General features: G+C 43.2%; 1 protein-coding gene across 1 annotated transcript in view; it reads right to left on the reverse strand.

The window, feature by feature from the left end:
* The window catches only part of PKHD1 (PKHD1 ciliary IPT domain containing fibrocystin/polyductin), a 785,044-nt gene extending 768,555 nt beyond the window's left edge, over window positions 1–16,489 (reverse strand). The window contains exons 1-6 of the mRNA XM_077281797.1: window positions 16,234–16,489; window positions 15,432–15,509; window positions 14,604–14,733; window positions 12,859–12,946; window positions 738–795; window positions 150–228 (exon numbers count right to left, since the gene is read on the reverse strand). Coding sequence (XP_077137912.1) covers window positions 150–228; window positions 738–795; window positions 12,859–12,946; window positions 14,604–14,733; window positions 15,432–15,509; window positions 16,234–16,309 — 509 coding nt within the window. The 5' untranslated portion in view covers window positions 16,310–16,489. The remainder of the gene's footprint in view (window positions 1–149; window positions 229–737; window positions 796–12,858; window positions 12,947–14,603; window positions 14,734–15,431; window positions 15,510–16,233) is intronic.
* Window positions 16,490–25,679: the final 9,190 nt, after the last annotated feature.

The raw sequence follows: 25,679 nt of genomic DNA on the forward strand, positions 1-25,679 counted from the left end.
GTAAAAGGACAGCGGGCGTTCAGTGGGATTGTCCCTGGTCCATGCAGTCTCGGGCCAGCGGACGAGAGCACCCACTGACCTCTCATGTCTCAAAAAAACCCCTTTTTTTTCTTTCTACTGTATATACTTCATGTTCTCACAGTACATACCCTTCAATGAAGTCCACATTAAAATCATAGTCTTCGTAGTTGCTGGTCATGATCTTCCCAGTCAGCTCAATGATGCTGCCTATAGCACAAAGAGTAAAGCAAACTACTAAATATAAGATGTCTGCCAAACTAGAAGTGCGGCAGCTCCATATACTGGACTGCAGCTACAAAGGAACACTAAACCTAGAAGTAAACAGCAGACCCTGTCTGTGTGTCTGTCTGGAGGGCTATCTGCATGCTCCAGAAATAAACCAGTCATGTCAGAATTTGAAAAAGAACTATTGATCTTCTCATTTTCATCTGAAAAACTGCTAAGGAGGCAGAAAGAGCAAAAGGGGAGAGGCTCCTGCTGCAGCCAGTTGACTTATTAGTGTGCACGGCTGAGCTCCTGGGATACACGGAGAAGATTTATTTCAATATTTCTCAGATTTAATAGTAATATTATCAAAATCAAGATGTAGAAGAGGACAAAGCAGGAGGAGCTGTAATAATATCCAGTGCTTAGTGTTCCTGAATTCTTATAGTTTCCAGTCTGGAAAGTAGAATTATTGCTAAACATGCAGTTTAATGTGGTGATAACATTCTTACCAGGAACCCCACAAGATGGGACGACGCCACGAATCTCCGGAGTCTCCGCTGTTGAGAACTGTATGAAATGTATAAAAAAGAATCATCATAAGAAATAAAACGTTTCAGGGAAAGATGTCAGGACATTAAAATAATGTAAATAGAATATATTCACACAGTCCATCACTGAGGGTAAATATGGCAGCACAGTCCATCACTGAGGGTAAATATGGCAGCACAGTCCATCACTGAGGGTAAATAAGGCAGCACAGTCCCTCACTGAGGGTAAATATGGCAGCACAGTCCCTCACTGAGGGTAAATATGGCAGCACAGTCCATCACTGAGGGTAAATATGGCAGCACAGTCCATCACTGAGGGTAAATATGGCAGCACAGTCCATCACTGAGGGTAAATAAGGCAGCACAGTCCCTCACTGAGGGTAAATATGGCAGCACAGTCCCTCACTGAGGGTAAATATGGCAGCACAGTCCATCACTGAGGGTAAATATGGCAGCACAGTCCATCACTGAGGGTAAATATGGCAGCACAGTCCATCACTGAGAGTAAATATGGCAGCACAGTCCATCACTGAGGGTAAATATGGCAGCACAGTCCATCACTGAGGGTAAATAAGGCAGCACAGTCCATCACTGAGGGTAAATATGGCAGCACAGTCCCTCACTGAGGGTAAATATGGCAGCACAGTCCATCACTGAGGGTAAATATGGCAGCACAGTCCCTCACTGAGGGTAAATATGGCAGCACAGTCCATCACTGAGGGTAAATATGGCAGCACAGTCCATCACTGAGGGTAAATAAGGCAGCACAGTCCATCACTGGGGGTAAATATGGCAGCACAGTCCATCACTGAGGGTAAATATGGCAGCACAGTCCATCACTGAGGGTAAATATGGCAGCACAGTCCATCACTGAGGGTAAATAAGGCAGCACAGTCCATCACTGAGGGTAAATATGGCAGCACAGTCCCTCACTGAGGGTAAATATGGCAGCACAGTCCATCACTGAGGGTAAATATGGCAGCACAGTCCATCACTGAGGGTAAATATGGCAGCACAGTCCATCACTGAGGGTAAATATGGCAGCACAGTCCATCACTGAGGGTAAATATGGCAGCACAGTCCATCACTGAGGGTAAATAAGGCAGCACAGTCCCTCACTGAGGGTAAATATGGCAGCACAGTCCCTCACTGAGGGTAAATATGGCAGCACAGTCCATCACTGAGGGTAAATATGGCAGCACAGTCCATCACTGAGGGTAAATATGGCAGCACAGTCCATCACTGAGGGTAAATATGGCAGCACAGTCCATCACTGAGGGTAAATATGGCAGCACAGTCCATCACTGAGGATAAATATGGCAGCACAGTCCATCACTGAGGGTAAATAAGGCAGCACAGTCCATCACTGAGGGTAAATATGGCAGCACAGTCCCTCACTGAGGGTAAATATGGCAGCACAGTCCCTCACTGAGGGTAAATATGGCAGCACAGTCCATCACTGAGGGTAAATATGGCAGCACAGTCCCTCACTGAGGGTAAATATGGCAGCACAGTCCATCACTGAGGGTAAATATGGCAGCACAGTCCATCACTGAGGGTAAATAAGGCAGCACAGTCCATCACTGGGGGTAAATATGGCAGCACAGTCCATCACTGAGGGTAAATATGGCAGCACAGTCCATCACTGAGGGTAAATATGGCAGCACAGTCCATCACTGAGGGTAAATAAGGCAGCACAGTCCATCACTGAGGGTAAATATGGCAGCACAGTCCCTCACTGAGGGTAAATATGGCAGCACAGTCCATCACTGAGGGTAAATATGGCAGCACAGTCCATCACTGAGGGTAAATATGGCAGCACAGTCCCTCACTGAGGGTAAATATGGCAGCACAGTCCCTCACTGAGGGTAAATATGGCAGCACAGTCCATCACTGAGGGTAAATATGGCAGCACAGTCCATCACTGAGGGTAAATATGGTAGTACAGTCCATCACTGAGGGCAAATATGGCAGCACAGTCCATCACTGAAGGTACATATGGCAGCACAGTCCATCACTGAGGGTAAATATGGCAGCACAGTCCCTCACTGAGGGTAAATAGGGCAACACAGTGCAGCGCCCCAGAGTCCTGGTCGTTGCAGTACTGTTGCTCCGCCACTAAGGGGGGCTATGGTACGTCTGATGGCACTGAAGGAGTTCATCTGACCAGGTATCACAGACACCAATACATTTCACAGTCCGGCCTCCAGGGGGAGCTAAGGGTGCTATGTATTAGGCCACTCCCCACAGTCTGGTAAAACTGGGGGTTAGATAGGAAGTTAGATCAGAAAGCTGACTGGGTTGGAACCAGGCAACACCTTGTGGCAGAGGGTGTTGTAGGGGAAGACTCAGGGGGGTCCCTGTCAGGGGTGGGATCCTGACAGAAGCCTAGCGAACAGAGAGAACATTACGGGACCGCGCCTGCACGATATAGCGGCGGTACCCCAAGAAAGGACAAGAAGCGAGGTTTATTGTGCTGAGTGAGAAACGAGATCAACGCAACAAGGAGAATACCAGTAGGAGTCGTGCTGTAAGACGAGGCAACATCCTACTGAGGCGCGTAACCGGTGGCCAGAACGCCGAGGAAGTACTAAGCTCCAAGCAATACTTCAAACCTACGGCAGGACAGTCAGTTATAGGCGGGCTGTCTCACCCAATTGACCTAGGAAGACACAGGGGGGTAACAACAGGAGTGGGGCGACGCTAGAGTCCCCGAAGAGCTCCGAGCCTCCCCGTCATACGGGTGCATCCTAACCATAACATCTGGGGGACGTGGAAGAACATCAGAATCGAGTTGTGAGGGAACACGAGAAACAGACACAACAGTTGTGGGGACTATTCCGTAAGCACAGCAGGGGAGGACCACAACACATAGCGCTAGAAGGAAGGCACAGATTTCCACCTGCAAAGGGAGCTCTGGATGTGCCATCGGACCGGCCAGGCTTGCGCGGCCCGGTTAACCGTATTCCGGATTGAGGATCCTGAAGCCTTCAGTAAAGAGGTAAAGAGACTGCAACCTGGTGTCCTCGTTATTTACTGCGACCGGCACTTCACCGCACCATAACATCATCTCATACCTCCACCTTTATTGTACGCCCCTCAGCAGGGTCACGGACCGGGTCTAGCCACCGTGACAACCCCAGAACAGAGACTCCGAGACCCGGTACCGGGTACCCCTCGGCCCTGCGGCAGTGGGGGCGCTACAACAGTCCATCACTGAGGGTAAATATGGAAGTACAGTCCATCACTGAGGGCAAATATGGCAGCACAGTCCATCACTGAGGGTAAATATGGCAGCACAGTCCATCACTGAGGGTAAATATGGAAGCACAGTCCATCACTGAGGGTAAATATGGCAGCACCGTCCATCACTGAGGGTAAATATGGCAGCACCGTCCATCACTGAGGGTAAATATGGCAGCACAGTCCATCACTGAGGGTAAATATGGCAGCACAGTCCATCACTGAGGGTAAATATGGCAGCACAGTCCATCACTGAGGGTAAATATGGCAGCACAGTCCATCACTGAGGGTAAATATGGCAGCACAGTCCATCACTGAGAGTTAATATGGCAGCACAGTCCATCACTGAGGGTAAATATGGAAGCACAGTCCATCACTGAGGGTAAATATGGCAGCACAGTCCATCACTGAAGGTAAATATGGCAGCACAGTCCATCACTGAGGGTAAATATGGCAGCACAGTCCATCACTGAGGGCAAATATGGCAGCACAGTCCATCACTGAGGGTAAATATGGCAGCACAGTCCATCACTGAGGGTAAATATGGCAGCACAGTCCATCACTGAGGGTAAATATGGTAGCACAGTCCATCACTGAGGGTAAATATGACAGCACAGTCCATCACTGAGGGTAAATATGGCAGCACAGTCCATCACTGAGGGTAAATATGGCAGCACAGTCCATCACTGAGGGTAAATATGGCAGCACAGTCCATCACTGAAGGTAAATATGGCAGCACAGTCCATCACTGAGGGTAAATATGGCAGCACAGTCCATCACTGAGGGTAAATATGGCAGCACAGTCCATCACTGAGGGTAAATATGGTAGCACAGTCCATCACTGAGGGTAAATATGACAGCACAGTCCATCACTGAGGGTAAATATGGCAGCACAGTCCATCACTGAGGGTAAATATGGCAGCACAGTCCATCACTGAGGGTAAATATGGTAGCACAGTCCATCACTGAGGGTAAATATGACAGCACAGTCCATCACTGAGGGTAAATATGGCAGCACAGTCCATCACTGAGGGTAAATATGGCAGCACAGTCCATCACTGAGGGTAAATATGGCAGCACAGTCCATCACTGAAGGTAAATATGGCAGCACAGTCCATCACTGAGGGCAAATATGGCAGCACAGTCCATCACTGAGGGTAAATATGGCAGCACAGTCCATCACTGAGGGTAAATATGGCAGCACAGTCCATCACTGAGGGCAAATATGGCAGCACAGTCCATCACTGAGGGTAAATATGGCAGCACAGTCCATCACTGAGGGTAAATATGGCAGCACAGTCCATCACTGAAGGTAAATATGGCAGCACAGTCCATCACTGAGGGTAAATATGGCAGCACAGTCCATCACTGGAGGTAAATATGGCAACACAGTCCATCACTGAGGGTAAATATGGCAGCACAGTCCATCACTGAGGGTAAATATGGCAGCACAGTCCGTCACTGAGGGTAAATATGGCAGCACAGTCCATCACTGAAGGTAAATATGGCAGCACAGTCCATCACTGAGGGTAAATATGGCAGCACAGTCCATCACTGGAGGTAAATATGGCAACACAGTCCATCACTGAGGGCAAATATGGCAGCACAGTCCATCACTGAGGGTAAATATGGCAGCACAGTCCATCACTGAGGGTAAATATGGCAGCACAGTCCATCACTGAGGGTAAATATAGCAGCACAGTCCATCACTGAGGGTAAATATGGCAGCACAGTCCATCACTGAGGGTAAATATGTCAGCACAGTCCATCACTGACGGTAAATATGGCAGCACAGTCCATCACTGAGGGTAAATATGGCAGCACAGTCCATCACTGAGGGTAAATATGGCAGCACAGTCCATCACTGAGGGTAAATATGGCAGCACAGTCCATCACTGAGGGTAAATATGGCAGCTCAGTCCATCACTGAGGGTAAATATGGCAGCACAGTCCATCACTGAGGGTAAATATGGCAGCTCAGTCCATCACTGAGGGTAAATATGGCAGCACAGTCCATCACTGAGGGTAAATATGGCAGCACAGTCCATCACTGAGGGTAAATATGGCAGCACAGTCCATCACTGAAGGTAAATATGGCAGCACAGTCCATCACTGAGGGTAAATATGGCAGCACAGTCCATCACTGGAGGTAAATTTGGCAACACAGTCCATCACTGAGGGTAAATATGGCAGCACAGTCCATCACTGAGGGTAAATATGGCAGCACAGTCCGTCACTGAGGGTAAATATGGCAGCACAGTCCATCACTGAAGGTAAATATGGCAGCACAGTCCATCACTGAGGGTAAATATGGCAGCACAGTCCATCACTGGAGGTAAATATGGCAACACAGTCCATCACTGAGGGCAAATATGGCAGCACAGTCCATCACTGAGGGTAAATATGGCAGCACAGTCCATCACTGAGGGTAAATATGGCAGCACAGTCCATCACTGAGGGTAAATATGGCAGCACAGTCCATCACTGAGGGTAAATATGGCAGCACAGTCCATCACTGAGGGTAAATATGTCAGCACAGTCCATCACTGAGGGTAAATATGGCAGCACAGTCCATCACTGAGGGTAAATATGGCAGCACAGTCCATCACTGAGGGTAAATATGGCAGCACAGTCCATCACTGAGGGTAAATATGGCAGCACAGTCCATCACTGAGGGTAAATATGGCAGCTCAGTCCATCACTGAGGGTAAATATGGCAGCACAGTCCATCACTGAGGGTAAATATGGCAGCTCAGTCCATCACTGAGGGTAAATATGGCAGCACAGTCCATCACTGAGGGTAAATATGGTAGTACAGTCCATCACTGAGGGTAAATATGGCAGCACAGTCCCTCATTGAGGGTAAATATGGCAGCACAGTCCATCACTGAGGGTAAATATGGCAGCACAGTCCATCACTGAGGGTAAATATGGCAGCACAGTCCATCACTGAGGGTAAATATGGCAGCACAGTCCATCACTGAGGGTAAATATGGCAGCACAGTCCATCACTGGAGGTAAATATGTCAGCACAGTCCATCACTGAGGGTAAATATGGCAGCACAGTCCATCACTGAGGGTAAATATGGCAGCACAGTCCATCACTGAGGGTAAATATGGCAGCACAGTCCATCACTGGAGGTAAATATGTCAGCACAGTCCATCACTGAGGGTAAATATGGCAGCACAGACTACCACCAGGGGCATCAATATCAATAAAATATATAACTGAAGGCACAATGCACGAGAAATAAGTGTTGAACACGTCACCAATTTTCTAAGAAATTCTATTTCTAAAGCTGCTATTGACATGAAATTCTTACTAGATGTCGGTAACAATCCATGCAATCCACACAGTCAAATAAACCATCCATAGATGTCCATAAATTATGAGTAGTAGTGAGAACTGACATTGTAGTTTACGAACGAAGAACCCCTTCATCAAGCTAGGATGTTACTTTGAAACCCTTCGCTAAAGTAGAAAACCAGATAGTTTACCATGAACCCTTACCAAGAAGTCCTTCACCAAAAAAACAGGGATGTTACCATGAGCCCCCTCTTTAAACTAGACCACCAGGGATGTTACTATAAGCTCCCTCTGTAAGTTAGACCTCCGGTAATGGATTCCTTTACTAAACTAGACCACCAGCGATAAGACCAACAAGACCTCTTCATTAAACTAGACTTCCAGGAATGACCAGAGATGTTTTGGACCTCCAGAAATGTTACCATCAAAGAAGCACGCCTCTTCCTCCTTTTCCTCCTCCTCCTCCTCTTCCTCCTCCTCCTCCTCCTCCCATCAAAGTTTTAATCCTTTTAATATTATATAGCACTGTGTAATTACAATTGCTCATTTTGCCTTTCTACCCAGATAATTCTTCTATTTTCTCCGCTTTATGTAGAATGAGGAAGTCTTTTGTCCCTGCTAGTGATGATCGAGAACTAAAATGTTCGAGTGCTCGGTATATAGAGAGGGATAAATCAATCCAGAGTGATCTATTTCATGTGTTTATTTCTGTTAATGTTGATGATTATGGCTTACAGCCAATGAAAAGCCAAAAGTGCTTTGCGCGCATCGGTGACCCCGTCACATGATCGGGGGTCAGAGATGCATCGGCATGACAACCAGAGGTCTCCTTGAGACCTCTATGGTTGTTGATGCCAGATTGCTGTGAGCGCCACCCTGTGGTCGGCACTCATAGCAATGCTGTAATTCTACTACATAGAGGCGATCTGAGCATCGCTCCTATGTAGCAGAGCCGATCGAATTATGGCAGGCTCCTATGGAGACTATTGAAGCATGGCAAAATTAAAAAAAAATGTTTTTAAAAATATGAAAAAAAAAAAAATATATATAAAAGTTTAAATCACCCCCCCTTTCGCCCCATTCAAAATAATAATAAAAAAAAATCAAACCTACACATATTTGGTATCGCCGCGTTCAGAATCGCCCGATCTATCAATAAATAAAAAGGATTAACCTGATCGCTAAACAGCGTAGCAAGAAAAAAAGTAAAAATGAATTACGTTTTTTTGGTCGCCGTGACATTGCATTAAAATGCAATAATTGGTGATCAAAAGAACATATCTGCACCAAGATGGTATCATTAAAAAAATAAGCTCTCACCCGACCCGAAATACCGAAAAATGGAGACGCTACAGGTAACGCAAAATGGCGCTTTTTTTTTTTTTTTTTTTAAGCAAAGTTTGGAATTTTGTTTCACCACCACTTAGATTAAAAATAAACTAGACATGTTAGGTGTCTCTGAACTCGTAATGACCTGGAGAATCATAATATCAGGTCAGTTTTAGCATTTAGTGAACCTTGCAAGAAAGCCAAACAAAAAATTAGTGTGGGATTGCACTTTTGTTTGCAGTTTCACCGCACTTGGAATTTTTTTCCTCTTTTCTAGTACATGACATAGTAAATCCAATGGTGTCGTTCAAAAGACCAACTCGATCTGCAAAAAATAAGCCCGGAAAAATAAAAAAGTTATGGCTCTGGGAAGGAGGGGAGCGAAAAACGAAAACGCAAAACCGAAAAAAGCTCCGGGGGTTAAGGGGTTAAACTAAAGCCAACAGGGATGTTACCATGAACCTCCCTATTTTGACCAAGATGAGAAAAACATTTACTATCGCTATATGCAGCATACACTGCCCTAGATCACAAGGGATTTCACTCCCCATCACTAACCCCAGGGGTCCTTATCCATTAATGTCGGGAAAATACAGAGTAAAAACTTCAAAAATTGTTTTGATCCTTATTTTAAATGTAAATGTGATGGTAGAAGGTGGACAACTTACTCTTTGTCTGCAGTGGCAGAACAGCGCCACTCCTGAGCACAGGCTGTGGGTGGTATTGCAGCTCAGCTACATTTACTCCAATAGGGCTGAGTCGCAATACTAGAATTAACCAACGGTCAGGTGCAGGGCAGTTTTGTAAAATAAAAAACAAAACACTCATGGACAACCCCTTTAAGTTTGGTATTAACAGATTGATTTGCAGAGTTTTCCAACACAGTACAGCGAGATGTGCGTGAAATCTTCCCAAATGCAGCAGCTAATTATGCAGGAGGGAGGTCAGTGGCATCCAGGAGGACAGGGAGGCATTGGGAGATAAGCGGTGACCACCAGCTGACAGGTAAACTTTCTGTGCGCTGTTCAAACTTGTCAGTGCCAACAGCAAACTGCAAACTGCTGGCAGCAGCCGAGCGCTGAAACAAAGCCGCACATTGTGCTCTTTCTAGTCTGGAATGTGACTCATTAACTTTATTCCCTGGCGATATTTAATCAGAGCTCTGAGAAGATCTTTATGGCATGCAAATACTATTCACATTAAACAAAAGTGACTCTAATGTTGTTTAGGCTGGAAGCGTCTATGCTGCTGCTCCAAGTCTGCCATATAGCGAAAGATGGCAATCTGCTGAACACTGCGAGAGTCAAGGACTTTAATTACTTGAGACTCACTTGTTCAGAGAGTTACTCCATTATTGTAATAACCACACATGGAAATGCAGCTACCAAGGTGAGCGCTTAAAGGGCGACTCCATTCACTGATTCAGTTTAACATACGACAGACATATGATGTGAAATATTACTGCTAATACTGCCCCTATGTACACGAAGATAATACTAATACATCTTATTTATGAAACTATAACTATCACAATACTGCTCCAATGTACAGGAATATAACTACCATAATACTGCCCCTATGTACAAGAATATAACTACTATAATACTGCCCCCTATATACAAGAATATAACTACTATAATACTGCCCCCTATGTACAAGAATATAACTACTATAATACTGCCCCTATGTACAAGACTATAACTACTATAATACTGCCCCTATGTACAAGACTATAACTACTATAATACTGCCCCTATGTACAAGAATATAACTACTATAATACTGCCCCCTATATACAAGAATATAACTACTATAATACTGCTCCTATGTACAAGAATATAACTACTATAATACTGCCCCTATGTACAAGACTATAACTACTATAATACTGCCCCTATGTACAAGACTATAACTACTATAATACTGCCCCTATGTACAAGAATATAACTACTATAATACTGCCCCCTATGTACAAGAATATAACTACTATATTACTGCTCCTATGTACAAGAATATAACTACTATAATACTGCCTCTATGTACAAGAATATAACTACTATAATACTGCTCCTATGTACAAGACTATAACTACTATAATACTGCCCCTATGTACAAGAATATAACTACTATAATACTGCCCCTATGTACAAGACTATAACTACTATAATACTGCCCCCTATGTACAAGAATATAACTACTATAATACTGCTCCTATGTACAAGAATATAACTACTATAATACTGCCCCTATGTACAAGAATATAACTACTATAATACGGCCCCTATGTACAAGAATATAACTACTATAATACTGCCCCTATGTACAATAATATAACTACTATAATACTGCCCCTATGTACAAGAATACAACCACTATAATACTGTCCCTGTGTACAAGAATATAACTACTATAATACTGCCACTATGTACCAGAATATAACTACTATAATACTGCTCCTATGTACAAGAATATAACTACTATAATACTGCCCCTATGTATTAGAATATAACTACTATAATACTGCTCCTATGTACAAGAATATAACTACTATAATACTGCTCCTATGTACAAGAATATAACAACTATACTACTGCTCCTATGTACAAAAATATAACTACTATAATACTGCTCCTATGTACAAGAATATAACTACTATAATACTGTTCTTATGTACAAGACTATAACTACTATAATACTGCTCTTATGTACAAAAATATAACTACTATAATACTGCTCCTATGTACAAGAATATAACTACTATAATACTGCTCCTATGTACAAGAATATAACTACTATAATACTGTTCTTATGTACAAGACTATAACTACTATAATACTGCTAATATATACAAGAATATAACTACTATAATACTGCTCCTATGTACAAGACTATAACTACTATAATACTGCCCCCTATGTACAAGAATATAACTACTATAATACTGCTCCTATGTACAAGAATATAACTACTATAATACTGCTCCTATGTACAAGAATATAACAACTATACTACTGCTCCTATGTACAAAAATATAACTACTATAATACTGCTCCTATGTACAAGAATATAACTACTATAATACTGTTCTTATGTACAAGACTATAACTACTATAATACTGCCCCTATGTACAAGAATATAACTACTATAATACTGCCTCTATGTACAAGAATATAACTATTATAATACTGCCCCTATGTACAAGAATATAACTACTATAATACTGCCCCTATGTACAATAATATAACTACTATAATACTGCCCCTATGTACAAGAATACAACCACTATAATACTGTCCCTGTGTACAAGAATATAACTACTATAATACTGCCACTATGTACCAGAATATAACTACTATAATACTGCTCCTATGTACAAGAATATAACTACTATAATACTGCCCCTATGTATTAGAATATAACTACTATAATACTGCTCCTATGTACAAGAATATAACTACTATAATACTGCTCCTATGTACAAGAATATAACAACTATACTACTGCTCCTATGTACAAAAATATAACTACTATAATACTGCTCCTATGTACAAGAATATAACTACTATAATACTGTTCTTATGTACAAGACTATAACTACTATAATACTGCTCTTATGTACAAAAATATAACTACTATAATACTGCTCCTATGTACAAGAATATAACTACTATAATACTGCTCCTATGTACAAGAATATAACTACTATAATACTGTTCTTATGTACAAGACTATAACTACTATAATACTGCTAATATATACAAGAATATAACTACTATAATACTGCTCCTATGTACAAGACTATAACTACTATAATACTGCCCCCTATGTACAAGAATATAACTACTATAATACTGCTCCTATGTACAAGAATATAACTACTATAATACTGCTCCTATGTACAAGAATATAACAACTATACTACTGCTCCTATGTACAAAAATATAACTACTATAATACTGCTCCTATGTACAAGAATATAACTACTATAATACTGTTCTTATGTACAAGACTATAACTACTATAATACTGCTCTTATGTACAAAAATATAACTACTATAATACTGCTCCTATGTACAAGAATATAACTACTATAATACTGCTCCTATGTACAAGAATATAACTACTATAATACTGTTCTTATGTACAAGACTATAACTACTATAATACTGCTCTTATGTACAAGAATATAATATCTGTCTTACCTTGTATGTGATCACTGCTGTCTGTATGACTCGTTGTCCATTATAAACCACCTGCAGCTCATATGAGTCTTCTGGATGTGTCACTGGCCTGTGTGGAACAGATGAATGAGATTTGTCACTATATTTATGTATGAAATATAATTTCCCAACCTGGTAGGTAGAAATCCTTATTTCCTTCAAAGGCCTAGAAATTTGCTCTACCTGATTACATTTTCTTGGCCCAAGTGGACAACTGTCAGTCAGGAAACTTCAGTTTCCTTGAGGTCATTGACATGTACAGCAGAGAGTGGCATGCACATAATGATTATATTCAGGGGCTTTCTTCGATCATGGAGGCTAAAGGTTGGTGTCACAACAAGACAACCTTCAAAACTCCTTCCTCATTCTGACTGAAGGCAACATCGTTGTTTTATATCGGCAAATGTCTATTGAAAGCCAACATCTTGTACGCCATACCTCCAAAAATAAAATGGGCATCCACTACAAAACCTTTAGTGGGACCTGCAAGCTTTGTCTAATTTTGCGATGGGGCATCCAAACACCTTCAGAACTCCTTTATCTTCTTTTATAAGTGGCACCTCGGAAACAAAATATGTGTTCTTCAAATAGGTCAATGACCTGTTTGATATCATTATCTTCTGAACTTTGGTTTTCATCAAAAATGGTCTGAAAACCGGCTACTGTACATTTAACGCAATCAGAAGGTCTTCCTTTACGGTGGTGATGACTAAGTCATGAAGATCTTCGTTACAACGATAAAAGGCACCTGAATTTATAGAATTTATTTCTTTGTAGATGCTGATAATCTGTTTGATACCAGTACCTCCCCATTAATGGTTGCCCGTAATATGCATCACAAATGATACAGACAGTACGTTTAACATATCCAAGGACCATTCTCTCGTGATGGCGGTAGAGGGTGTGGTACCACCGGACAACCTTCTGATCTTCTTTATCCATCATGATTGTTGGCAGTTTTGGTGTCATGTATTTCTTCTTAAAGCACCACTGCAGCGCTTTTTTTTATTACATCGCTGGAGTAATGCTTTAAATGTAATCCTTTTGCCCAATGCCTGATACTCACCTGCCTTCATCCTTTTCCAGCGTCGCTCCATCGGTCTCCAGAGTACAGTGACCTGCCGGCAGCTTCAGTGTTCCATGGTGCGCGTCGGTGGTCACTTTCCAATATATTTCTATGAAAGTCTCATTCTCGATTTATTGGGCTCTTGTGATGTAACTTCTGACTTCTGGCCAGTCAGAAGTTATGGACACAAGATGGTGCCACGGGAACGGAGTGGCATCGGTGAAAGGTGGGTATAAGAATGTCGCCAGGTGGCTTATATTTAAAGCATCACTCCAGTGCCGAAAAAAAAAACACGTTGGAGTGGTGCTTTAATATCGGTCAATAATCTATTGATTGCCAACATTTCGTGACCAATGGTTATCTGCTCATGCTTAAAAACAAGTGAACGGGCAACCGCAAGGTAAATAAACTCACATTCACCAATTTCCCTAGCAAGCAGAGGAATGGCAAAATATAATATATTGAGATTCAACTAGGTAGTAATCACCCAGACAATGTATATCAGGAGGACACATTAGGCCTCACTTTGCTATATTTTGAAGTCTTGTTACGGTGGGTGGTTAAATAAAATAATGGTTCCTAAGGTTCTTCAACATCTACTGCACCTTTTGACATCTCTAGCTTATAGGTAAATGTATCCTCACACAATCAGGTATCTTACCTAGTTTTACACTGGATAGGAGGCGAGTAAGACAAAAGAAGGTCACAAATGACTGGTGGCCTCTGTGGACTTGCCATGTGAACTTCAAGATGGGCTCCGTTTCCAAAATATTGGTTGTCCATGGTGCTGTCTGATTTTTGGAAGAAAGAAACATGAAGCTTGATGAATGATGAGGGTTTGTACTGTTTTCTGGTAATGGAAGCTTATTCAGATGCAAAACAATCAGTAGTTGGAACCAGTGGAGAAGAGATCTCCATCGAGAGGACAGACTGCCATTGGATTTGTTTGCTTTATCGGGCCCTTGAGCCAAGCAATATCTACTGTTCTTCAGGAAAGGTGAGTCCTTCAAAGGTTCTTTCCTCCCCAAAACAAAAAAGTGGATTGCAGCAATCTTGGCTGGGCCTCCAAACTAGAAGGGCCTCATAGCTGCCTTTGCTCCTGCCATAAACTGCTTTATCTGACTGGTCAGAGCTCTTTGTGAGGGTCGATCACCTTCTGTTCTTGTCACTTCCTGCTCTGCAATAATTGGCTGGAGCTCTACCATTATACAATGTTATTTTAACCTAAGAAAACCACCAAAAACTGAAGAAACCAGAATCTGGGCAGATCTTTGTGCAGCTGATGCCTTCCAATGATCCTAAATCCCCTATCGGACATGCTCCTCGGCACAAGAATTGGTTATTGGTAGAGTGTATCTATGAGGACACAAGTAATATAAATGACACATGACCATTTGGTGGCCCTGAGTCAGATTTTGCTACCAGTTGGCTTTTGGCGGCATAACTAGTGAAAAAAAATCCCCATTATTACCTATAAATCCCATCTTACCATTAAACAGGATGGTAATTAATGTGCCGCCGGCGGTGCTTCCCACCAGCGGATATGCCGTGTAGGTCATACCATGAGCTTAAAGAAGAAAAAAAAGAAATAAAAGATCACTAATTAGTTAGTAATATTAATTCATTAAGGCTAAATATCAATATTTCTTTGGCCATACGTTGCTACGTCCTGACTTTTCCATAAATTTGCCCATTTTAGTGGGGCTGCTTAAAAGTGGCTTGAAGACACCAAAAGTTGTAAAATTAATGCGCCAAAAAAAATTGCGGCTATTCAAGGCGTTTTACACTAAATAAACACTTTGATGTATCGATCGCTGTGTGCGCCAAAATAAATACAAACACTGGATATAGAAAATGTAAGCTGCATTTCTACCGTATAGAGCATACTTATGAAATGAAGGCACTTAGAACACAAATTGTTCAACGTGTGTGCCCAACAGCCACGACAAGGTGACCTTTCTCTAGTGTGTCCCTAATCTAGAAGGTCACCTTGTCGTGGCTGATGGGCACACACATGTTGAACAATTTGTGTTCTAAGCGCCTTCACTTAGCGTCTATATGGCAGTAACATTTTTAGCTAATTGCAGTGGAATCGGAGCAGATAACTTTGCACGAGATGAGTTAGAACATATTTTTCTACAGTTTAGGTAAATCATATGAATTTTGGCTGATACATGTTCTGTGTGATGATTTTGGAATATTTTCATCATTACTTTGCATATATTGATCAAAGTTTTTAACCTGTAAAATTCCAGGTCCCGTCATTCGCCTCAGTCACTGATATTACTTACCAAGAGCAAACAAAAGCTGGGAAACAGACACATAAACCAGCCCTGAGATCAGGGAGCACACGTGGAAATCCTTCATGTCACCTACAGTGATCACATAAATGAGAATAATTAGATATACAGTGAGGATTTTTTCAGGCTTTTTTTGAGAATCAGTCAGTGAGATCGATCTGATGGGAAGTCTGTAACTCTTCTATCTGACTTTTTCTGTGCTCTTCTTAGCAGATCTATGATCATCTGCATCAGCTCAACTTTGATGTGGTCACAAATTGTAGGAGAAATAAGAGTTACAAACTCTCCATCAAAAGCGGAGCTCACTGACGGATTATCAGTTAACTCATTCTGCAACCAGCAATAGTTTCAGTAACTTTGAGGTTATAGAAGGCAAATGGTGCAATATTAATGAAACACATTTGTAAAAATAGCCCAAAATACATTCATTTAAAAGAGTTGTATATCATCTTCTTACATGGGAACAATTGGGAAGTCCTGGTAAAAGAAGCAACTTCGTCATTTACCTTTTGTTAAAAATTCTCTGTGATCTCAAGAACGAAAGGAGTCTTAATTCTATAGTTTACTGCTCATTGCTCTGGATACCGGCCACCTCTGCAGCATAACAGAGGTGGCCTGTACATACCTTGATCTATGGACTGGTCCATTACATCCTATGGATACATTCAGTGCATGCTTATTGGAGTGTGAACTGAGCCTTACATATTCTTCTCTGCACCATGATTTAAACTACAGCACTTCTTCAGGGTGTTTGAAGAAAAGTAATCATATAGTGTAGCACAAATTTACGTAGCAACACTATGTTATAGGGAACAGATGTATCACTATCATAACACTGGATGACAACCCATGTAGGAGCAGTAGTGGGCACTAAATCGAATAACGCCCAGTTTTTCTTTTTATGGTGTGGCAAACTAGGCAGTAGCTAAGGTGCTTAATTTCCAAGGGCCGCCTAAGAAAAGAGCCCATAGGAGAAACCTGCAAGGCACTAAGACAATAGAGGGAATCACAGCCACACAATTATCTCTGCCTCCTGCTCTATAGAAGCGTATATGGTGGTGTTATGTGAACACAATATAGGGGTATTATTTAGGCAGCCTTTGACAGTATATGTAGTCACACATAATAATCGGTATTATTTATGTGTATAGTAAATGCTAGTTTTTAGGCTCTAGAAGGCTGTATTGTGTGAGCAATAGTCAGCATAGAATATAGCAATAGTATTATTTGGGTACTGTATGGTGGTGCTATTTTATACATGCATCCTTTAAAGTATGGAAAAGGCTTTGTAAACTGCTGAAGGATGGCATTAATTTATGAGGGCAGAATGTAGCGGTATTATTACTTAGCTATGGTATAGCGGTATTATTACTTAGCTATGGAATGGCGGTATTATTTTTTACATGCATCCTTTAAAATATGGAAAAGGCTTGGTAAACTGCTGAAGGATGGCATTAATTTATGAGGGCAGAATGTAGCGGTATTATTACTTAGCTATGGTATAGCGGTATTATTACTTAGCTATAGAATGGCGGTATTATTTTTTACATGCATCCTTTAAAATATGGAAAAGGCTTGGTAAACTGCTGAAGGATGGCATTAATTTGGGAGGGCAGAATATAGCAGTATTATTACTTAGCTATGGTATAGCGGTATTATTACTTAGCTATGTTATGGCGATATTATTTTTTACATGCATCCTTTAAAATATGGAAAAGGTTTTGTAAACTGCTGAAGGATGGCATTAATTTGGGAGGGCAGAATATAGCAGTATTATTACTTAGCTATGGTATAGCGGTATTATTACTTAGCTATGTTATGGTGATATTATTTTTTACATGCGTCCTTTAAAATATGGAAAAGGCTTTGCAAACTGCTGAAGGATGGCATTAATTTGTGAGGGCAGGATGTAGCGGTATTATTACTTAGCTATGGTATAGCGGTATTATTATTTAGCTATGGTATAGCGGTATTATTATTTAGCTATGGTATGGCGGTATTATTTTACATATTTATAGACTGTCTCAAAATGGTGAAACGCATTAGCTTTTTTAAATCAATGTCTTCTGTTCTTTATGAACAGATGGCGGAAGAAATGGAAGCATAAGGGAATGGAGGCGAAAACGAGGTGAAAACGACTTTAGGCAGCCGTGATGTTTCTGGTCCAGGCTATTATAATTAATACTCACAGGTCTTAGATAATGGAGAGTTGCAGATGACTGATTCCCGAGAGTGTTACATGTTTTCCATCTTTCTGGAGCTTTGTAGGGTCTTGGCGTTGACTTCTCGTGGTGGCAGAGAAGGTCCGGTGTGGTGGATATGTCGTGCGTTCCTGTAATACTGGATCTTGCTGCTGCCGTCCAGGGAGTTATTATTCTCCTACCTGTACAAGGCTTAATCATTCACCTAAACCTTTCAGGTCAAATGTGTAGAAAAAATGTGCAGGAAGTGAGTGACGCATCAGTCGGAGAATAATTACACAGTCACCTGCTGGGGGCCTAATGCTGAACACATCAGATTAGAGGGGCCATTACTCTGGAAACGCTCTGCTGAGGTTCATCAGATAGGACTGCACAGTCACTAGCGGGAGGGTGAATGGTGACGGACACCCTGGTGGGTGACGGTGCAGGCACTGGTGTAAGCTGGCACCATTATGGCATTACAGGCTGCCTCGGTTACATGGGCACTGTTGCAAGCCTCAGCTATTATAGGGGGCATTGTTGCCAGGTTGATTATGCTATGGGACCACTGTGGTCGGCAGATTGTGCTATGAGAGCACTGCGGCAGAATACAATCATAACATGGCCGCTGTTACATTCTTGCTATGTTTTGAGGGTGCTGTTAGATATGTGAACTGTAATGTGCCACGTTTTTGCAGCCTCGCTCAACTATGTTGCAATATTGCAGGTTGTATCTGTTTTACGGATTGTGTGTATTATAGGGCCACTTTAGTAGGATGACTTTGGAATAGGAGCAATTGTGTCGGCTAACACCATTACAGGGACACAAAAACAGATTGGCTGTTACATGTGTGTACAGTAGCAGACTCCAGTTATGGAGCACTATAGCATGCTGGCTCTGTCATATGGTCACTTATGTTATGTGGGGCACTGTTGTAAGCTAGCAGTGTAATGGGGGCACTGTTGTAAGCTAGCAGTGTAATGGGGACAATGTTGCAGCCAGGCACAGTAATGGGGCAATGTTTCAGGCTGGTATAATAATGGGGGCAAAGTTGCAGGCTAGCACAGTAATGGGGCAAACTTGCAGGCTGGCATAGTAATGGGGCAATGTTGCAGGCTGGCACAGTAATGGGGGCAATGTTTCAGGCTGGTATAATAATGGGGGCACTGCTGCAGGCTGGTATAGTAATGGGGGCAATGTTGCAGCCTGGCACAGTAATGGGGGCAATGTTGCAAGCTGGCACAGTGATGGGGGCAATAATGCAGGCTGGCACAGTAATGGGGGCAATGTTGCAGGCTGGCACAGTAATGGAAGCACTGCTGCGGGCTGGTATAGTAATGGGGCACTGCTGCAGGCTGGCACAGTAAAGGGGCATTGCTGCAGGCTGGCACAGTAATGGGGGCTCTGGTGCAGGCTGGCATAGTAACGGGGACAATGTTACAGGCTGGCATAATAATGGGGACACTCTTTTAGCCTGGCACAGTAATGGGGCTGTGCTGCAGGCTGACACAGTAATGAGGGCACTATTGCAGGATATCACAGTAATGGGGGCACTGTTGCAGGCTGGCACAGTAATGGGGGCACTGTTGCAGGCTTTCACATTAATGGGGACACTGTTGCAGGCTGGCACAGTAATGGGGGCACTGTTGCAGGCTTTCACATTAATGGGGGCACTGTTGCAGGCTGGCACAGTAATGGGGGGCACTGTTGAAGGCTGGCACAATAATGGGGGCACTGTTGCAGGCTTTCACAGTAATTGGGGCACTGTTGCATGCTAACACAGTAATGGGGACACTGTTGCAGGCTGGCACAGTAATGGGGCACTGTTGCAGGCTGGCACAGTAATGGGGCACTGTTGCAGGCTGGCACAGTAATGGGGGCACTGTTGCAGGCTTTCACAGTAATGGGGGCACTGTTGCATGCTAACACAGTAATGGGGACACTGTTGCAGGCTGGCACAGTAATGGGGCACTGTTGCTGGATGGCACAGTAATGGGGCACTGTTGCAGGCTGGCACAGTAATGGGGGCACTGTTGCATTCTAACACAGTAATGGGGACACTGTTGCATGCTAACACAGTAATGGGGACACTGTTGCAGGCTGGCACAGTAATGGGGCACTGTTGCAGGCTGGCACAGTAATGGGGCACTGAAGCATGCTAGCACAGTAATGGGGGCACTGTTGCAGGCTGGCACAGTAATGGGGCACTGAAGCATGCTAGCACAGTAATGGGGGCACTGTTGCAGGCTGGCACAGTAATGGGGGCACTGTTGCATGCTAACACACTAATGGGGGCACTGTTGCAGGCTGGCACAGTAATGAGGGCACTGTTACAGGCTGGCACAGTAATGGGGGCACTGTTGAAGGCTGGCACAGTAATGGGGGCACTGTTGCAGGCTTTCACAGTAATTGGGGCACTGTTGCATGCTAACACAGTAATGGGGCACTGTTGCAGGCTGGCACAATAATGGGGCACTGTTGCAGGCTGGCACAGTAATGGGGGCACTGTTACAGGCTTTCACAGTAATGGGGGCACTGTTGCATGCTAACACAGTAATGGGGACACTGTTGCAGGCTGGCACAGTAATGGGGCACTGTTGCAGGCTGGCACAGTAATGGGGCACTGTTGCAGGCTGGCACAGTAATGGGGCACTGTTGCAGGCTGGCACAGTAATGGGGCACTGTTGCAGGCTGGCACAGTAATGGGGGTACTGTTGCATTCTAACACAGTAATGGGGACACTGTTGCATGCTAACACAGTAATGGGGACACTGTTGCAGGCTGGCACAGTAATGGGGCACTGTTGCAGGCTGGCACAGTAATGGGGGCACTGTTACAGGCTTTCACAGTAATGGGGGCACTGTTGCATGCTAACACAGTAATGGGGACACTGTTGCAGGCTGGCACAGTAACGGGGCACTGTTGCAGGCTGGCACAGTAATGGGGCACTGTTGCAGGCTGGCACAGTAATGGGGGCATTGTTGCATTCTAACATAGTAATGGGGACACTGTTGCATGCTAACACAGTAATGGGGACACTGTTGCAGGCTAGCACAGTAATGGGGGCAGTGTTGCAGGCTGGCACAGTAATGGGGCACTGAAGCATGCTAGCACAGTAATGGGGGCACTGTTGCAGGCTGGCACAGTAATGGGGGCACTGTTACAGGCTGGCATAGTAATGGGGGCAATGTTGAAGACTGGCTTTGTTTTTTTATGGAGTCTCAATGGCCAGGTCTTATATAGTTCTGTATTACACTGGATGTGGTTTCAGATGCTTTTCCAGTCTGGATGAAAAAAAGTTCCTCTCGGCTTGCCTCTAACAGCGGCCTCTTCCTGCTCACCCTCGTCCCGACTGCCCCTTTACCTTAATTAACTGTGATGTTACAAATTACCTCCTACAATTAAAAAAACAAAAATGTGTAAGAAATATATTTACTGATCACATTTTTAGGGCAGAAGTTATCGGTCCTAGTAAAAACGAATGTGTTGATGGGATTCCTCTGGAGGTTTCCACCTAAATTTTAAACTTCTCCATATCTGACTATGTGCAGGTGTAACACCCCAGGAAGATGGTTATTACAGTGGTGTTGCCTTCCTTTCTGGGAGGGTAATGCCATGCCTGGAAGCAAGGAGGATCCCTTTAACAGGTAGCACATACACGCAACATGTTCTTATTCCAGGCCAGATGGGGGAGCTTTAAACCCGGTTTCAGGGGAGCTTCCCGAGATATATGTTCTGGCTTGGAGGAGGAGTTAGAGTAGTCTGTAGCAGACTGTGAAGTAGGAAGGAGCTGGAGGAGAGTAGAGAGAGCAGGAGAGGTGGAGCCGTGCAGCCACATGGTGCTGCAGCTCCTGACCAGAGTGGAGGAGTCAGACACAGTTGTGTCTGTAGGGCGTGCGAGAGGAGAAGAAGCACAGGAGAAGTAAAGAGCTGGAGTGGAGCTGGGACTGAGCTCCCTCCATGCTGAAGTGCAGGAACCGGACACCGGGAGTCCGAGGCTGTGTGGGACTGTGTGCCCCACAGCAGAAACCAGAGGGCAGAAGATTTCAGGTTGTCTGTCCGCACCCACAACCGAAGGCACAGCAACATACAGAGCTCGGAGTCATCTGAGAGACACCTGTAAAAAGGATTGCGTTGCCTGCCATGCGGGTACTGTCTTAGGACAGAGAGAGAGGATCTAACCATCACCTGTTACCGGTACCCTGGATTGTGGCCGAAAACCACCAGTAAAAGGTAAAGAGACTGCAACCCTGTGTCCTCTGATTCTTTCTGGCTCCACACCATCTTTGCCTCCTACAACGGGAGCCCTGGGGATTCAGCTTCACCTGTGGGAAGCCATACCATCCCTGCTGCAGTACCATCATTCCAAGTGGACCCTTTTAAGCAGCGTTGGTCAACCCTGACCGAGTACCACAGGTGGCGTCACGAACACTCTTTATTCAAATAACCCCTTTAAAGACCTTCCCTTTTATTTGGACGCCCAGGGCCACGGAATGGGTCCTTGCTGCCCCTTTAATGACCACCGGACCCGGCCCGAGTACCCCAAGGTCCTAGTGGGGTGCTCCACAGGCGCCTTCATTACGGATGCAGCAATTTATGTGGTAACCAATTGTGGACCATTTTTTTAACTCTTTTTTTATGTTTTATCATAATTTTCACTTTTTATTTACTTTTTTTTGATAATTTTTATGTTCTAATATGGAACTTGACCATGTAATCCTTTAATTGCATGAATAATCACTCTTTCAGCGTTGCACCCTCTCTCGATCAAACCACTCAGGTGGGACGGCTAGCATTGACCGCAGTGTGTCAGGGGTTAAACAGGTAGGATAGGAGAACTCAAATCACGGTCATTGCGCAGACACAGCTTCTTTGTTCATTTGTGTTCCTGCAATAGCTGATAACAGAGAACAATATATTATCACCAGAAATGGGAGGACTAATAAACTTTAAATGTGCTGTATCTATAAGAAAACTATTCTCAATTATGACCACTAGGTGGCAGTGACACACCATTGTTTAGTGTGCAGTATATTACTATTATGACCAGATGTGGCGCCATTGTACTGCACAGCATGAAGCTCTTCGAAACAAGCTGTTCAGTATTTTTCAGTTTCCTTCTGTGCAAAAAAGTTAATATCCATGAAATATCCACTAATAGTATATATGAAGGATTTAGATTTTTTTATCATGGGGATGGGAAAATTATGCATTCAAATTTAGGAGATTTTTTTTCACTTATTGAGTTACGAGTCATTTCTATTTTAAGAAACATGAAATGGTCTCCGATGACCGGGCACATTGCAGCCAATGTGTACAAGTGTTCAGCAGCTCTGGTGTCAGGCCCCCTCCGGTCTCCGTCCTGAGTGCTGCTCCGACATATGTCTTATAAAGTGGTAATCCCTGTTATATGATTCTCTCCTCACATGACCTCTGCCACAGTCACAAAAAGGGCCCTACTCATCCCCAGCGATGGAGAAAGTAGCTAAAGGTTGATAAGAGGTTACAGCAGAAAAGAGAATTCACCTTTTAAAGAAGGAAACATGGAAAATTGTCAGAGGACACACACTCATCTGCGTTTAGAAAATCGTTCTGATGCTGCTCCTGAAAAATCCGAGGAGTATCATGAAAAGTCAGATGAGTGTCATGAAAAGTCAGATGAGTGTCATGAAAAGTCAGATGAGTGTCATGAAAAGTCAGATGAGTGTCATGAAAAGTCAGATGAGTGTCATGAAAAGTCCGATGAGTGTCATGAAAAGTCGGATGAGTGTCATGAAAAGTCAGATGAGTGTCATGAAAAGTAGGATGAGTGTCATGAAAAGTCGGATGAGGGTCATGAGAGTACAATCCGATTTTTCTCACCTAGCATTTGTCCGACATCCATATGCAGTCATTAGCATACAGACAGAATATAACATTTCTCAACAACAAGACCAATCATATGAGGCATGCAGGTAGGACTAGCTTATTAATATTTCTATTACCTGAATGCTCATATTAATAGTTCATTTACGTCCCGAGGGGGTGACTGATTCCCTTTAAGAGACAGATTTCTAGGGGGACCGAAGGCTAATGTTCTTAGTCTGGGAGGAGGGCCAATATCCATGGCCCCTTCCTAGCTTATTAATATCAGCCCGCAACTGTCTGCCTAGCCTTTGCTGATTATTAATTATATGGGGGACCCCCAAGTAATTTTTTCAGAGTAGTTTTCCATTTTAATAACTAGTAAAGGCTAAATAGACAGATGTGAGCTGATATTAGTAGCCTGGGAAGCTCATTACCCACTTCCTAGGCTATAAATATCTGTTCCCAGCTGTTAGCTTTCTCTCAGCTGGTTACCAAAATTGTGGGGGAGCCTATGCCATTTTTTTTAAAGTCAGTTTTTAATCATTGTAAAAACATGTTACACAATTTAAAAATGTTGGCCAAGATAATACACATGATAAGAAAATATAGGTCCTTATATCCGAAGAAAATTCATCACTGCTATAAACTTACTTAGGTGTTTTAAATACCCCTTTCTATAAATCTATTAACATAAATTAAGTTAAAAAATGTATTCACGGTAACACTACTCAAAAGTACATGTTTGTGTAAAGAATGAAATAAAAGAACAATGAGCTTTGTATTTATTTTTTTATATTATAATGGAAGCTAACAAAATAATAAATAACATAGGCATATTAATGTCATACTCCAAACCATAAGTAATATCAAACAAACAAAATTATAAAATACAAAATATATTATAAATTATAACGAAAAGGTGGGAAACTCAAATCAGGGACAGGACTAGGTGCGAAAAAAGGTGGGAGCAACAGGAGTGGACACATGGGGGTAAGTGAGGGAAGGGAACTAAAGGGAGGGAGACCCCATGGTATATAGTTTTGGATATGAAGAGGTTTTCAGCCCCTAATATACCACACTCCTCCTGTGGTTCAGGTGGCTTCTGTGGCTGTGGTTGCATCTCAGAACTGAAATCCTCATTTGGCTATCTCCCTCGGCCATTGTCCTCTGGGTTTTACCATGAAAATAGACAAAGGTGTTTGTGGAAGGAGACATAATGGTGAGAGGGGTGTTGGGTGCCAAGATTGTTGGACTGGAGGAGTTTGTGGTGGCTTCCGAGTGGCTGGCACTGGAGGTGGTGGTGCTGGCTTCTGGGTGGCTGGCACTGGAGGAAATGGTGCTGTCTTCCCACTGGCTGGCACTGGAGGAAGTGGTGCTGGCTTCCAACTGGCTGGCACTGGAGGAGGTGG

The sequence above is a fragment of the Ranitomeya variabilis genome, chromosome 2 (assembly GCF_051348905.1).
Source record: "Ranitomeya variabilis isolate aRanVar5 chromosome 2, aRanVar5.hap1, whole genome shotgun sequence".
NCBI classification, from domain to species: Eukaryota; Metazoa; Chordata; class Amphibia; order Anura; family Dendrobatidae; genus Ranitomeya; species Ranitomeya variabilis.